The 16,201-nt window shown below is 36.9% G+C and overlaps 1 protein-coding gene across 1 annotated transcript in view; it reads left to right on the top strand.

Moving 5' to 3' along the window:
- TRAPPC11 (trafficking protein particle complex 11) overlaps positions 1-16,201 on the top strand; it is a 45,008-nt gene that overhangs the window by 3,769 nt on the left and 25,038 nt on the right. The window contains exons 3-18 of the mRNA XM_039253846.1: positions 1,359-1,528; positions 1,618-1,688; positions 2,531-2,645; positions 5,131-5,230; positions 5,563-5,636; positions 7,348-7,444; positions 9,884-10,017; positions 10,663-10,810; positions 12,493-12,586; positions 13,319-13,398; positions 13,500-13,578; positions 13,662-13,716; positions 14,050-14,195; positions 14,627-14,688; positions 14,799-14,931; positions 15,947-16,077. Coding sequence (XP_039109777.1) covers positions 1,359-1,528; positions 1,618-1,688; positions 2,531-2,645; positions 5,131-5,230; positions 5,563-5,636; positions 7,348-7,444; positions 9,884-10,017; positions 10,663-10,810; positions 12,493-12,586; positions 13,319-13,398; positions 13,500-13,578; positions 13,662-13,716; positions 14,050-14,195; positions 14,627-14,688; positions 14,799-14,931; positions 15,947-16,077 — 1,689 coding nt within the window. The remainder of the gene's footprint in view (positions 1-1,358; positions 1,529-1,617; positions 1,689-2,530; positions 2,646-5,130; positions 5,231-5,562; positions 5,637-7,347; positions 7,445-9,883; positions 10,018-10,662; positions 10,811-12,492; positions 12,587-13,318; positions 13,399-13,499; positions 13,579-13,661; positions 13,717-14,049; positions 14,196-14,626; positions 14,689-14,798; positions 14,932-15,946; positions 16,078-16,201) is intronic.

The following is a 16,201-nucleotide window of genomic DNA, read 5'->3' as shown; positions in this document are numbered from 1 at the left end:
GACATACTCTCTGTCCATGGAGACTTCTGCATAAACGGAAACAGTTATATAGTATGGAGTGAGGAAAGGCATTAAGTTCAAAACGGACCTTTAGGTTGAACATCATAGTGGAGACTGATTGACCTAGAAAAATAACGGAGTAATGTAAATAATAGCAGCTAATAAAAGTGCATACAATGTCAATTTACTTTTTTAAGAAATTCATGTATATTCATTTGTTATTTATCATAAGCTTATGAGTTGGTCTGAAAGTCAGTGAACAAGACATCAAAATAAACCACTTGTTTGTGTGTGGGTGCGTGCGCACGCGCCCTGGAGCAATGTTTCTGACACATCGGTCTTTGGACCAAGTATATCACCATCCCTTGGGGTGCTTATTAAAACATGAACGTAAGGCCTCCTCGGTGGAACTCTGGAGGGGCTAGGACTATGGATTTGGTCGCCGGCTGATTCTTTGGCTTACGTGTGGGAGGAGAGTGGACACACGGTGTCACGTCCCTGGCTGTAGACGCTGCGAGCTCTCTCTGGACTTGTGCAAGTCACAGCGCCCCCGCACTCACACATTGGGTGTTAGCTGGTGTTTGTGTCCAGCGGGGCCAGTGCCCAGCACAGCTGTGCCCCATTTGTCCTGGGTCCCTTCTCCAGCGCAGGGAGCTTTTCATGTGCCCATTCCTTGTTCTTTCCCGAGTCCCTGAGTTTTTTGTGTCGGGTTTCCTCATTGTCCTTACCTTTCCTCACTTGAAGTAGATGTGGGATCCACCCGAGGCTGAGTCGGTGCTGGTGCTGTGGAAGTAATTTGAGGCTTCCACTAGTTTCTTCAGGGCTGGTGTTCACGTCTACCACCTCTTTCCCTTGATTTGGCACGTAGTGCTGACCCCCACGTGACTGCTATGACATTTCTGTATTTAAGAGTTGTCCTGAGTTCCTTTCGTCATCCACAGTTAAGGTCAAATGCCATCCTGGTAATATGTGTTTGAAACAAATGAAGCCATGTGGGACTTTCGATAATACTTTATTTGAGCGGCTTTTACAAGAACAGAAACTGGAATGGCCAATAGAATTTACCTGGAAAGGGCTAATTGCTTCCAGGATATTTGAGAGCCTTGACATTATTAGAAATGCTTTGGCTTTGGTTATTCGTTACAGGGAAATTGTAGTAGATCCAGTGGTGAGATTCTACCTCCATGTCTTGTTAGCTCTTACTGGATCTCTGTAAACCTGAATTTCCTCATCTTAAAAATGTGTCGTGTGTATGTTGAATGAAACAAAGGCATGTAAAGTGCCTGTCACTTAGTAACGGGGGGCTTCTGCTGCTGTCTTATGAAAGAAGTCTCTTCAGCTTTTGCCCCTCTTCGCAGAGGACTTCCTATGAATGGTACATCCCGAAGGGGATCTTAAAGACGGGCTGGATGAACAAGCATCTGAACCTGGTGCCGGCCCTGGTGGTCGTGTTCTATGAACTGGACTGGGATGAGCCTCAGTGGAAAGAGAAGCAGTCTGAGTGCGCCACCAGGGTGGAAATAGTCAGGTACGGTCTTCCCGTTTCTCGGGCTGAGAATATGTTTTTCAAAACTTAAAAGCTTAGTTATGTTTAATGAATTTTATTTTCGATTGCAGGCAAAGTTTACAAGGGAGAAACACAAAGGTTGCAGTGGTTCTGATTCAGAAGAAAACTCCCTTGCCGCCAGGTAACAAAAGGTTAATTAATAACGAATTAATTGCCTTAGGTTTCCCATCCATATTATCAGGAGGTGTAGTTTTTGATGTTAAAATCTTTTATGTGTTCAGTTATAGGAAAGATGGCTTGTTCACTTTAAAAAGTACAAATAATGCATGAATAAATGCTTATTGTAAAAAAAATTAAAGTATAATATTAAAATGCTGTAAAATATTAATAGGAAAATATTAAATATTAAAATATTCTTCTCCCCCAGCCCCAGTCCACTTAACCTCACTGTAAACATATGTCTATCAATTGATGAGACAGTTATTCACTTGATTTTTTTAAAAAAGGATGTCATCCGAGATCTGTTTTAAGTTATATTCTTTATGTAATTGTTTTTCTTAGTATACAATGGGATGAAGAAAAATGCCATAGGATTTCTAATTTTTTATGAGAAAATGTTTTTGCTTCAAATGTTTATTTCTTCTACCTTTTAAGACATTTGAGAGGCCAAAATGTTTTTGTTTCTCTTTTGAAACTTGTGGCATTTAGGAAACCACTTTCCTGGATTATTGCTTCCATTTTGAGTTATGGTTTTTAACATAGTTATGTGGCATATCTGTCGGCATAACTTGGCCTGTCTATCTTGGCTCTGTAGAAAAGCCCACGGGGTTTTCTTAACAGATATGTACCAGGTAACTTCTGAGGACCCCACACAGCCCTCAAGGATCCCAGGACACCATCTGACATGGTGAAAGGGGGTTTGGGTTTTTCTTCCTAATTCTGTTGTTTAGGTTTGGGGAGCCATTCATTTAGGAAAATACATGAATCATTTTATTTCTTTATCTTTATGGGATTTGTCAACAGGAGAAGATGTCACTGCGTCAGAAAGAGCTGCGGCTTTATGTAATGCGTGTGAACTCTCAGGAAAGTCTCTGTTTGTGCTGCCCCACACTGACCACCTGGTGGGTTATATTATAAGGTAAATCAAGATCAAGATCGTAAAATGTTTTTTCACTAGAGTATTCATGAAGCATTGAATAGTTGTGTAGACTCGTTTAATTAACAAAGACACGTGTTCATGGGAAAAAGTTCAAATGGTGCAGAATCTATACAGAAAAATAAAAGTCCCCTTTGTCAGCTCTTAACCTTGGCCAGTTCCTGGTATAACCACTGTCAACAGCTTCTTCGGTTTCTGTCCAATCATGTCTTTTTATATGAAAATAGATGTAATCGTACAGCATTTGCTGAACTGCCACTTAACATTACCTCATTGACACCATAACACGTCTAGGTCAACTTCAGGTTTGTTTTTTTTTGTTTTGTTTTTTGTTTTTTGTTTTTTAGCGTTTATTTATTTTTGAGAGAGAGAGAGAGGGAATGAAATGTGTGAGTGGGGGAGGGGGGATAGAGCAAGGGAGATACGGAATCCGAAGCAGACTCCAGGCTCTGAGCTGTCAGCAGAGTCCGACACGGAGCTCGAACCCATAAACCACAAGATCATGACCTGAGCCGAAGTCTGACGCTTAACCAGGCACCCCAAGGTCAACTTCATTTAAAAAAAAAAAATCTACATGTTTTCTCTATTGTACTTTTCAGTAACTACCCTATGTCCTTTTATAACTGATTTGTCCTTTTATATGATAGCGTCTCCATTTCTTGACTTCATTACTTCATATCTGATATGTTGGTGTATATATTTAAATAATGTTTATTTAATGTCTGAGGCCCACCGTATCTTAAATATCTTTATAAATTCCTTGTATCTAAAAGGCATATGACTTGGGGACACAACAATATCTCACAAAATATGTGACCATTATCCACTGTTTTCTAGCATTTAGTGTTGCAGAGAAGTTTTATAATAATATTTTTTTTCAGACGGTCCAAACAATTTGTGTGTTATTTACTTATTTATTTATCTATCTATTTACTTATTTATTTATTTATCTTTCATAGTTTCTGGTCAAGTTGGTTTCCATATAACACCCAGTGCTCATCCCAACAAGTGCCCTCCTCCATGCCCATCACCCCCTTCCCCTTCCCCCATCCCCCATCGCCCTCAGTTTGTTCTCAATATTTAAGAGCCTCTCATGGTTTGCCTCCCTCCCTCTCCCCAGCTATTTTTTCCCCTTTTTCAGAAGTTTTATAATATTAAAGTTTTGGCCAGGCTATATTTTAGACGTGAACCTTCTCACTGATTTTGACCATAAGATGGTTTTCCTTTTCATTCTGTGTAAGTGTCCCTCTTAAACTTGGGAACAGTATAGTTGATCTTTGATTACTGCTTCCCTTCCATTTGTTCCAGTGCCTCAGAAGCAAACTTCTGGAAGTGACATCCTATAGGATATAATAGGGCATTCTCATTGGTGTGTAAATGACACGATTTTAGGAAAGAGAAGGGTGAAGGGTGAATTCTGAAGGAGGGAGCTTGGAAAGGCGACAAACGAAAGGATGAAGTGTGAGAAAACTTAAATGCAGTCAGCAGCTGAAGCCTCCGCGCTGAAAGTGATAATAGTAGCATTGATACTCAGCATTTTTCTTTGATAAAAATAGTAGTTCCAAACCCAAGGGCCTTCTTCTCGAGACAGTGGACTATCAGTCCCATGCGAACCAGCAGATTCTTTTTAAATCATGTTTTGTCTTTCAAAACAAAGGTTACCCATTTATAAGACTGTCTAGTTCAGCTTAGGTTCATATATTCTTTCAGAGTTAGAACTTACTTTTAATTATTTTCGTGTTGTAACATTTTAAAAAGTGTAGTTTTAAAAATAGAAAATCTTACCTTAGAAAATCTCAAATTTTTAAAGTTTTGGTTTATCCATTTTTTTTTCTTATTTTTCTTATTTTCCTTAGATCTGTCTAAACTCTTTGAATGCAGCTTCAAGATTGTGTTTTATTCTGAGGAGGAAAAGCCTTGAAATCCAGTCATTATCTGACTGAATTTAGCTTTCTGTCATGTCACACACAGATATTTCTGATACATACTTCTTTCACAGAGGAGCTTTGAGTCATTTATCTGTCTTTGGGCAAAATCTCTTTGTTCTTATGTAATCCCAAAGTTAGGGAACAAAATGGGATTTAGATCCTATGAATGCTACTCTCCTCTCATTTGCCAGTTCTCATTTTGGTCCTTTTTTTCATTGGTTTTCTTATCCTTTAACCTTAAATATTAAAATCACAAAAAAATAGTCAAATTGAGTGAATATTGTATGTCTGTTTCTTTCACACTTCATAGAGAAATTATAAAAGGGTGGATTGTAAATAACTAAATGGTTTTGGGGGTCTTACATCTTTTTATTTAGAAATTAAGGATATTTTGCTTTACTTTTTATCTTTCTCATGAGGTAAGCTATAGACATTATCTCTGACATGATTTTACTTTTAGGTCTTACAAATATGATTCTTGAGAACAGTTTGGTTTAAAATAACTTTAGTGTTTGAATATTGATTTTTTTTTTAAACAGATTAGAAAATGCCTTTTATGAACATGCACAGACTTATTACTACACTGAAATCAGAAGAGTGAAATCTCATAAAGAATTTTTGAATAAGACAACACACCAGGTACATTATTTTTCCAACAGAAGGAAATAATAGAAACATTTTTTGTTGATTGTCTTAGAGGAATTTTTTAAATGTCTGTAATACGTTTATGTTTTAAAATAGCTTCTATGCGTTTATATTTTTTCTAAAGCTTTTAAAAACTAACTTGTCTTTCTACTTTTTTTTCCTTAAAGTTCTTACAGATTTTTATAGCTTTCTTAACTACACTTGTTTGTGGGAGAAATTCTTAGTCTTTAATTTTGAATACATTTATGTGTCCTCTTAATAAACATTACTGTAATTTTTACATTATGAGAATATGTGTCATATTTTTCTCTATTCTTTTTTTTCAGCTTTTATTTGTTAGACATCAGTTCAAAATAGCTTTCTTCAGTGAATTGAAACAAGATACACAAAATGCCCTGAAGTAAGTTCTTAACAGTTGTCAGACCGAATTTTTCTTATCTTTATGTTAACAGTAACATAGTAATGGCAGTTTCTGAAACTCAGCCAAAGTTTAATTCATTTTAAAATGTTTATGTTGGTTAGATTCACGTACGTAATATTTAATTTGCGTAGAGATGAATGGAATATCATATTTTGAGATCTTAAAAGAATTTCCATTTTATTATCAGAAGTAAATTTCACAGTCTCATAAAGCTTTCTGGTCTCATTTGATTAAGTCTCATGATCTAAAGAATTCCCATCCTATTGACTACTTTTTATTTGTAAAATCAGTAAAATCTTTGTGTTGTCTAATTTCCACAGTTATATATACATTAAACATTGCCTTATCTAATACTGTGAATTTCTGAATATGTATAGTGCATTTAGTTAATTCATCTATGATTTATTTTTTTTATTTTTGGGGGGTTTATGTATTTATTTTGAGAAAGAGAGCAAGCGGGGGGGCGGGGAGCAAAGAGAGAGGGAGAGAGAGAATCCCAACCAGTCAGCACTGAACCTGACCTGGTGCTCGAACCCACAAACTGAGATCGTGACCTGAGCTGTACATACTGAGATCGTGACCTGAAGTGAAATCAAGAGTCAGACGCTGAATCAAATGAGCCACCCAGGCGCCCCTATGGTTTTATTTTAAATTATATTTTTTGTTAAAGTTTACACATCTCAGCATCATTTTTCATTCGAAAACTCTGCTGACAGAGTAGTTGTGTATGTGTTGGCAGTGGTTGTGCATTTTATTCCTTTGCTTTTAGCAAGCACAAATTAATAAAATGTTTTTTTTCCTAACTTTAACTCAGTTTTTAAAGATTGAATGTGGCAGTTTGTAGGAATACAAACTGAAGAGAGGCTACGTGTGCAGGGCAGAAGAATAAGAGAAACACATAAAAATAAATCTTTGCAGGGGAATATTGCAGAAACATCTTTTTTGTTACTGTGGAGATGGTGAAACCCAGATTGTGTGCTGTAAATGTCAGCAACTCTATGGGATTGTAACTGGCTTTAGCGTAGCTCACTCTTTACCCATGGCACCACTTCTGGATCTTCTCAGGGGTAATTCTGGAAAGAAACATTTTACCTGGGGAAGTTAGGAGCAAGGAGTTGTCTTTGGAGAAGACTGAGATTTTCTTATCCCTTCCATCCTTAGGGGAGGCATTCTTCTAGCAGGCTCGCCTGTCTCAGCCCCTCCCCCTTCTCCAGCCAGTGCCCGAGATCAGCAGTGTCCCCTGAATTTGTACATGTACTTGGGTTTAAAAGCTGTTGACCTACACCCTGTCTTGATAGCACCTTCTTTGCTAATTTAATTTCTGTTTGTTGGAGAAGCTCATAATGGTGCTTTTTAAAAAAGCTTATTTTTTTTTTAAATAGAATGCTGACTTTTTAATGTAATTCTAGACAGTTTTCAACTTACTTTCTATCAGTTATTGACAGATGTTAATGACAGAACCATGCACTTGTGATGGTTCAGTTCCTGGTGTAAAGTCATTGATTCCTCCCACATACTATTAATCAGTATATCATTTTTCAGATTGATACGTATAAGTTATTCTTAAGCTATTCAGTGTTAAGAAATGTTGAGTAAATATTGTCTTCTTTTTCTAATAATTTGTTCTTGGGAATCTTTTCTTAAGATTAGTTTGTATCATAATTAACCATGTTCCCCATGTTTATATTAGGAATTACAGGACTGCCTATAATCTTGTGCATGAGCTGAGAGCCCATGAAACTAATATTCTGGAAATTAAGACAATGGCAGGATTTATAAACTACAAGGTAATCAATCGTTTTACTTCCAAATGAAGAAACCTTGTCTTTAAATATTAGATTATCTTTTTGAAATTTGAAAATCCAAATTAGTTACTTGCTCTGAGAGTGAGCATGTGATTATTTAGGCTCTTCTGTCTCTGTGTCCCTTATGTCAGGAGCACCTGGCTTCCAGCAGCCCTGGCTGTGATGCTTGCTTTCAAGTTCATGGGGCCCAGGGTTTTCCCTTGGGGCAGCTTTACCTTTGTAAGACTTCTCTAGGGGAGTCTTCTGTTTTGTTTTTAAGTTTATTTATTTTGAGAGAGACAGAGCAAGTGGGGAAGGGATGGGGGGGGGAGGAAGAGAGAGAGAGAAAAGAGAGAGAGAGAGAGAGAGAGAGAGAGAGAGAGAGAGAATCCCAAGCAGGCTCCATGCTGTCAGCACAGAGCCTGATTTGGGGCTCAAACTCACAAACCATGAGACCATGACCTGAGCCAAAATGAAAGTCAGATGCTTAACTGACTGAGCCACCAGACGCCCCAAGGGTCTTCTGTTCTGAAGTGAGAGCAGGAGCGAGAGAAGAAAGCTGCCTATATTCATGAATTTTAAAAGCTGAGCCACATGTGAACTCTGTAAGCCTCCCTTGGGTTAAGGGCACAGCCACAGAAAAGGCGTTATCTGTGCACCTCAGAGGAAAAAGTTTTAAACCTGTTCCTTGAGCATTTTAAGATTGCATGTGGTAGTGTTATGTGGAAACCAATTAGACAATAAACTATTTGTAAAAAAAAAAAAAAAGATTGTATGTGGTAGAAATAGATGCCTGCAGAAGGCAAGCAAGGGGTTTTTGTTTTGCTTTTATTCTTTCCATGTTCATGTTTTAAAGATGGCTAGCGCTGGGCTGGTGACGTGAGGGCAGATAGACACTTTGATTCACTGTGTAAATGTAAATTGGTACAACATCTATAGAGAATATTTTTGCAATAACTATATACATTTAAAGGGGTTTTTCCTTTAAGAATTTTTTTTTAATGTTTATGATTTATTTTTGAGAGGGAGAGAGAGAGAGAGAGCCAGAGCATGAGCAGGGGAGGGGAAGACAGAGAGGAAGACACAGAATCTGAAACAGGCTCCAAGTTCTGAGCTGTCAGCACAGAGCCTGACGCGGGGCTCCAGCCTACGAACCATGAGATCATGACCTGAGCCGAAGTTGGACGCTTAACTGACTGAGCTACCCAGGTGCCCCTAAAGGGGCTCTTTCCTTTAACCTAGCAATTCCGTGTCAGGAAATTTATCTGACATACGTGCTAATAAGACTTGCAGGTCTCATATGTGAGGATATTTATTGCATCTTGTGACAGGAAAAGATTGGAAACAGCCCAGCAATAAGTAACTGGTTAATATAAATTAATATAAATTCCAGACAAGGGAATATTCTACAACTATTAAGAGTGAGATAGCTCCACTTATCGATATGGAATATTAGGTGAAAAAATTAAGGCACAAAACAGCATATTTATGGTGAAGCTGTTTAAAAAACGATAAGTTATATGTAAGTGCACACACACTGCTCTGTGCAGAGACTACATCATGAAATATACTGGGAACGGGCTGCCTCTGGAACAGCAGATTGGACAGCTGAGGGACAGGGACGGATGGGAGACTTAACTTTCCATGTCTTACTCGTACCTAAAAAATAAAACTGATGAGAAGCATATGGAAATAAATTTAGGCCGTGTTTCTTCTGTTTTTCCTTTTACCTTTCGTAGATGTAGATTATTAATGTTTTGAGATAACATCCCAGGTGAAAAGCTTACAAGAATTTCTGTAATCCTTGTTTGATACGGAGGCCACTGTGCTCTGATTGTGGTACAGAAAATCTCTAGCTTTTTGACAGTTCTAAAACTGAATGATAGTCTGTCCTAGGGGAAGTAGTGTTTAATTTTTGCCCGTCTTTGTGTTCTTCATTGGGTATAATTTTTTGTATTCTATTTTTTTCTTAATGTTTATTAATTTTTGAGAGAGAGAGAGAGACAGGGCACAGCAGGGAGGGGCAGAGAGAGAGAGAGAGAGAGAGAAGGAGACACCGAATCTAAAGCAGGCCACCCTCTGAGCTGTCAGCACAGAGCCCAACGTAGGGCTCGAACCCACGAGCCGTGAGATCATGATTTGAGCCTAAGTCAGAAGCTTACCCGACTGAGCCACCCAGGCCCCCCATTCTATACTTTTAATAAGATTTTCTAGGGTATACAAGTGCAAATATGGAATAGTTTTATTACATTTATCAAGGGGCCATAACCTCTGGTTTTAGCATAACAATTCTAACGGAGAAACTCAATTCTGTTGCCAAGAACTTAAGAGGAAATTTCATAGTCTTTTTAAAGTTAGTCTCCCGTTTAACATATTTTTAAATGAATACACCTTTTGACTTTGTTTTCTTCTTTATTTTGGGGTTGATTTTACATTTTGCAGATCTGTAGGCTGTGTTTCCAGCACAACACCCCACTGGACGCAATCGCTCAGTTCCGAAAGCACATCGACTTGTGTAAGAAAAAAATTGGAAGCGCAGAGCTGTCTTTTGAGCATGCTGCATGGATGTCTAAACAGTACGTTTTAAATTGTGCTTTTGGAATTTTTTTTTTCTTTCAATACTCGGGATTTGGAGGAATGGAATTAGCATGGAATTTAGTCCTAAATTGAGCTAGGCTTTTTGTCAGCCAGTAGGCTTTTAGAGCTCTAGCGTGAGTATGTTTCCAGTAATAGTAGATATTAATTCATAGAATTCCTTAATGGGAATCACTTAATTCCTGGCCCCACCTCTTTCATTCAGTCTATATTGATGGGTTTCCGCCATGTCTAGGGATTGAGACTATAGCAGTGAAGAAAACGAAACCCCTGCTGGCCTGGAACTTGCTGTTTGAGAAGGATGTTTAAAAACTCTTAAATGAAATTGTTCCCAGAAACATGGATGTTTCTGACTGGTGGGAACTATGTGGACTCGCACTCTGAAGGTATATTTATCAAGGTTTGCCAGGACAGAAAAGTGACTTAAATGTAGACTTTGTCTTTAACCTGTAATCAGTGTGTGTTAGCATTTACAAAGAAACCCCAACAATCTACAGTTCATCAGTAGCATTATTTTAACACAATCTGCTGAGGTTATGTTTTAAGAATGAATAATTATTAGAAGTAAGATGCTTTTTCTTTCCTTTTTCACCTTTTTTTCCCCTTGATTTTTTTTTTTCTTTAAGATTCCAGGCCTTTGGAGATTTATTTGATGAAGCTATTAAGTTAGGGTTGACCGCTATTCAAACTCAGAACCCTGGTTTCTACTACCAGCAGGCAGCATACTACGCCCAGGAGCGGAAACAGCTCGCAAAAGCGCTCTGTAACCATGAGGTAGGTTAGCGACACCCATATTTCCCGGTGTTGAGGAAACGTAGTCATCTTCCCTTGAAGGAAGATAAGACTGATTGATGTTGATTATTTTTTTTCCAGGCCTCTGAATATAATCACTTTTTATCTTTTATATTTTCAGGAATTATAATTATTTTAGCCTGAAAATAATTTTCACCTGTGGATTAAGCAGAAATTTTTCTGTGAAGAACCAGATTGGCAATAAGTTAGTGATTTAGACAAAGGGAAGTTACTTTCAAATAAAAGCCACAGTTTAGTCTGTGCTGTAATATAACCCCAATGTTTCGTGTCCGCTGATCACAGCTGTAGGAGTTTGAAGGACTTTAGAGGAATGTGCTTTATTTTGACCCACCAGAGAGGATAACTTTGGACTTCCTTCTCCTCCCAGGGCTTTTCTTTGTGGAAAACTCTTAAGGATCTCTGGCATTATGTTAACCGCAGTTTCTTAACATTTCATTTTGCCTTTCTCATGGGTGATAATAGTTAGATACCAGTTTCCCCAGAAGCACCTTTAAAATAACAATGTGGCGTGTCCATGTATAAATACATTTACATTCGTATAGTTCTATCAGTTTATTGTCCTTTAAAATCTGCAGTTTTCTTCTCTGAAGATGGGTGAATATTATCAACAGTACTACTTAAAAAACCGGTCCAAAAACAGAGTTTGTATATTAGTACTTGAAATGTTGGATTTTTTCCCCCTTAACCCATGATATAACCAGACTATTTTCTGCCATGTTATTTGCATATTATTTTCATTTTCAGGAAGTCTAAGGCAGATAAGAGATCCTAAGAGATAAGTACTAAGATTTAATTATAAAGTTGTTTGGACAGACATACTAATTATAATGTAAAATATAAATAAGAAAATGAATTTGTTAAAATGTAACAGTAGGTATCCATGAAAGATAATGTTTTAGAAGAATAATGATGTGAAATTTACAGAATGTATTTAAATGAAAAAAGCAGGTTGAAAAGTTATTCCAGTTAATAACAAATAAGTTTTATTGTACAAAATGTGGAAGACTGATCTATACATTGTTAATAGTGGTAATAGGTTTATAAGTATTTTAAATTTTTATTCATTTCCTTTTGGATGTTTTCCGTATTTTTCAACAATGTACTTGTATTTTATATTGGTTTCAGAGGGAAAAAGTTATAAAAAAGAAAAAGCAGTGTAAATATGTAAATTCTGGTGCCAAAAATATCCCTCCCCAGATAATACTAGAACTAAATACACAAGTGATAAAGAAGAAAAACAGTGTCTTCTTTTTAACACTATTTGTCACATTACTGCATTTTCATTTGCACAAAAAGCACTTAAACGTATGGAATAAACAGCAAGCATAATTTGTAATGCATTTGTATTGGTTTATTATAGCAAAGATGAAAATGTAGAAGAGTTAGCCACTATGAAATAATTTGTCACAATCAGATTGATTTATTCAATTTAATTTTTAGGACACTGCCTAAATATTAGGTGAAACATTTATTTTAATTTTTGTGAAAATGTAGTATATGTTGACATATTCATGGCTATGCTGTCTGAACATGTATTTGGTATTTGTGTTCATGGAAATGGTTTTATTCTGTCAGAGACTGAAGAGAGTTGGTGTGTGATGGGCTACATGAACTCTTACTTAGGGTTGTTTTTTATGTTACAGGCTTCTGTGATGTACCCCAATCCTGATCCATTAGAAACACAAACAGGTGTTCTTGACTTTTATGGACAAAGATCATGGCGACAAGGAATACTAAGTAAATAAATGTCCCCTCCTTTCTTTTCTCTCAAAAAGGCACAGATTGCTATTACAGTTTTTCCATTGGTCCTATAGGCCATAACATGTTATGTTGTGGTAAAAATGTGTGTTCTTTAAGCATCTTTTTAAAGATTTTCAGTTCCTTAGTTTTTAGAATATTTTATTTGTGTCACTTCATCTTAGGATAACTTTTAGTTAAAGGTGTGGGGACGATTAAAACATTTGGACATCTCTTAAAGTCACAATTAATAAGCCACTTTAGGCTATTTAAATATTTTAAATCCAGCTAACTTTAATTATTTGTTATATTTGATGTTTTAAAACAGTATTAACTTGTATCACCTTAAAAATTTCTCTATCATTTTTGTGTTTGATATATACTTAATTTAGCAGTTTTTGTGGCATTTGCACTTTAACTGTTATATTATTTACTTTAATCTCCAGAAAATGTACTCTGTATTGAGACTGATAATTGATGTTCTTCACGTGGTTGATCTTGCTAGGCAAGAGAATGCTGAGTTCATTGATGTTCTCTTCAGAACAGAGATCACGGAGAAGTTCCCATGCTAATAAAGCTGTCTCTTAGGACCTCTAAAACTCTAGAATGTTTAAGAATCTTAAATACATTATATTTAAGTAAAGGATTCAAGGAGTGTACACATCCAATGTTCATATAAAGGATTTATGTTAAATGAGCTGTCTAAAATGGGGTGCGTCTTATCTTACACAGGTTTTGATCTTTCTGATCCTGAAAAAGAGAAGGTGGGAATTCTTGCGATTCAGCTGAAGGAGAGAAGTGTTGTTCACTCTGTAAGTTTTTTGCTTCCCGGTTTAAACTGTGTTTTAGAGTATTCAAGGAAAATGTGAGATTCTTTTTATTGGAATGTTTCATACTTTCTCTCTTCTAACAGGAAATAATTATAACCCTTCTGAGCAATGCTGTTGCACAATTTAAGAAGTATAAATGTCCAAGAATGAAAAGCCATCTAAGTATGTGTCCATAACATGCTACAGTTTCATGCAACTTTGAGTAATTTAAAATTATGCACATAAAAATCTTTTTTCCTTTACAGTGGTTCAGATGGGAGAGGAATATTATTATGCGAAGGATTATACCAAAGCTTTGAAGTGAGTCCTATTCCTTTTAGTTTTATAAGTAGTCCAATTACCTTATAGCAAAATTACAATAGAAATTTGTTTTGAAGTATTATTTCCATATTTCTATTTCCATGAAACTCCATTTCTGTGGTTTTTTTTTTCAAGTTCTATCTCTTGGTACAATCATTCTCAAAGCCTTAGGGAACCTCACATTTAGCTAAATGTGATCATATCTGTTAAAGTATTTCAGTAAGTTTTCTGAAGTGTATATAACATGAGCAAGGCACGTTACTTTCTCCACAAAGTTTTAGGGCCTTTCTTGTGAATCCGTTTCAGCGAGTCTGACATTTTGCCTTCCGTCAGGTTGCTGGATTATGTGATGTGTGATTATCGGAGTGAAGGCTGGTGGACCCTGCTCACGTCCATACTGACTACAGCTCTGAAGTGTTCCTACCTCATGGCTCAGTTAAAAGATTACATTACTTATTCACTAGAACTCCTTGGAAGAGGTAACTTGGTGCTCTTTCAGTAAAATGCTGACTATAAAACTCTGCAGCATCTTTGAGCTTCTTAAAACTGAAATAATTCTCAAATCTTTGATAGTACTTACCATGTGCAGATCAGTTTGCCAAGCGAGGGGACTCATGCTTTCATGGAACTTAGTAGTTGAGGTCTCATGAGGTTGAGAAGAACAACATTTTTCTTCCTTTTTTTTTTTTTTAAATATGGCATGAAACGATTCTTCATACGGAGTTCAAATGCAAGTGTATAGAACATTGGGGCTGACGTAGAAAGCTGTGCTGTTGTACATTGTCTGGAATGGTGCTTACCCGTCTTAGAAGACGTACTTATTCTACGGTATTTTAATCCCTTTAGTGGGTAGTAGACTTACTTGCTCATCTTACAGTTGTAGTTTTTTTTCCTTTCTCTTTCATGTTAGCTTCCACTCTGAAAGATGACCAGAAATCTCGGATAGAAAAGAACCTCATAAATGTTTTGATGGTAGGTTGGAGTCCTTTATATGAAATATGTCCTGGGGATATGTACACCTTGACTGATATCTGTGTATTTTGGATAACCAGCTGAACAAATTGTGCTTTGTGTTGGTGCAGAATGAAAGTCCTGATCCTGAACCCGACTGTGATATCTTAGCAGTGAAGACGGCTCAGAAGCTGTGGGCGGACCGAGTTTCTCTGGCCGGCAGCAATGTTTTCAACATCGGAGCGCAGGACTTCGTGCCATTTGGTGGGTAGCCGGCACCTGCAGTGTTATTCAGAGAGGTTATCCTTTTTGCTATGAAATGAATAGATGCAGAATAATAAGTGAGAAAGTCAAAGAATGTTCAAAATATATTGTTCTATACGTAAAAATTGTGATTTTTTTCCCTTGCCATTGACTTAAAAAGATGTTCAGAGTTTTAAATACTTAGTTTGTTAAAATTTACCTGGTTCGTTTGTAGTTTAGATGTGACTTGAAATGCATTTGAAAAGGCCATTATTCAAAGAGTTTATTCTGTAATGCCTTGTCAGGTATTTTGAAATAAGTTAAAAAGAACAAAGTAGTTTTTTCCCTTTAAAATCCTATGTTAGTTACATTTCAGGAGCAACTATGCTTTTAGAATTAAAGGTGGTTTGGGATTTAAATGTTATTTAAATTTGTTTTGTTTTTAAAAATGAACTACATTTATGTGTTGAAATGCTTCAAGTGCAGAATTCAGTAAGAATGTCCAGTATGGGAGCGCCTGGGTGGCTCAGTTTCTTGAGTGTCTGACCTTTGATCTTAGTTCAAGCCATGATCCCAGGGTCGTGGCATTAAGCCCTGAATCAGGCTCTGCGCTGAGTATGGAATCCCAGGCTCTACTTGGGATTCTCTCTCTCTTCCTCTCCCTCTAACCCCGTCTCCCCTACTCATTCTCTCTCTCTTTCTCTCAGATAAATAAAAGGTGAAAAAAAAGTTAAAGAATAAAAGGGGCGCCTGGGTGGCTCAGTCAGTTAAGCATCCAACTTTGGTTCAGGTTATCTCATGGTTTGTGATTTTGAGCCCTGCATCTGCACTGTCAGTACAGAACCCATTTGTGCTTCTCTGCCTCTCTCTCTCTCTCAAAAAAAAAAATAATAATAATAAACTTAAAAAAAAAAAAGAAGGATATCCACCGTAGGTGTTTCCTCTCTGAGGAATAAGTGTGGATCAGAGAATAGTCTGTGTGTGTATCTAGATGGTGTTGTAGTGTGTGACTCTGCCCTCTCTGCTTTATTTCTAGTACAATGCAAAGCCAAGTTTCACGCCCCAAGTTTTCATTTTGATGTTCCCGTGCGGTTTGACGTCTATCTGAAGGCTGATTGTCCACATCCCATTAGGTTTTCCAAGCTCTGTGTCAGCTTTAATAATCAGGTAATGGTCCGTTTTAATGTATTTTTACCGTGTGTGTGTGTGTGTGTTTTAACTTTTTTATTAAAAAAATTTTTTTAATGTTTATTTTTGAGAGAGACAGACAGACAGGCAGAGCACAAGCAGG

This window comes from Hyaena hyaena, unplaced genomic scaffold (assembly GCF_003009895.1).
Source record: "Hyaena hyaena isolate Hyena2069 unplaced genomic scaffold, ASM300989v1 scaffold_467, whole genome shotgun sequence".
Lineage (NCBI taxonomy): Eukaryota > Metazoa > Chordata > Mammalia > Carnivora > Hyaenidae > Hyaena > Hyaena hyaena.
The sequence above is the reverse complement of the archived record's forward strand: the minus strand, read 5'-3'. Positions and strand labels throughout refer to the sequence as shown.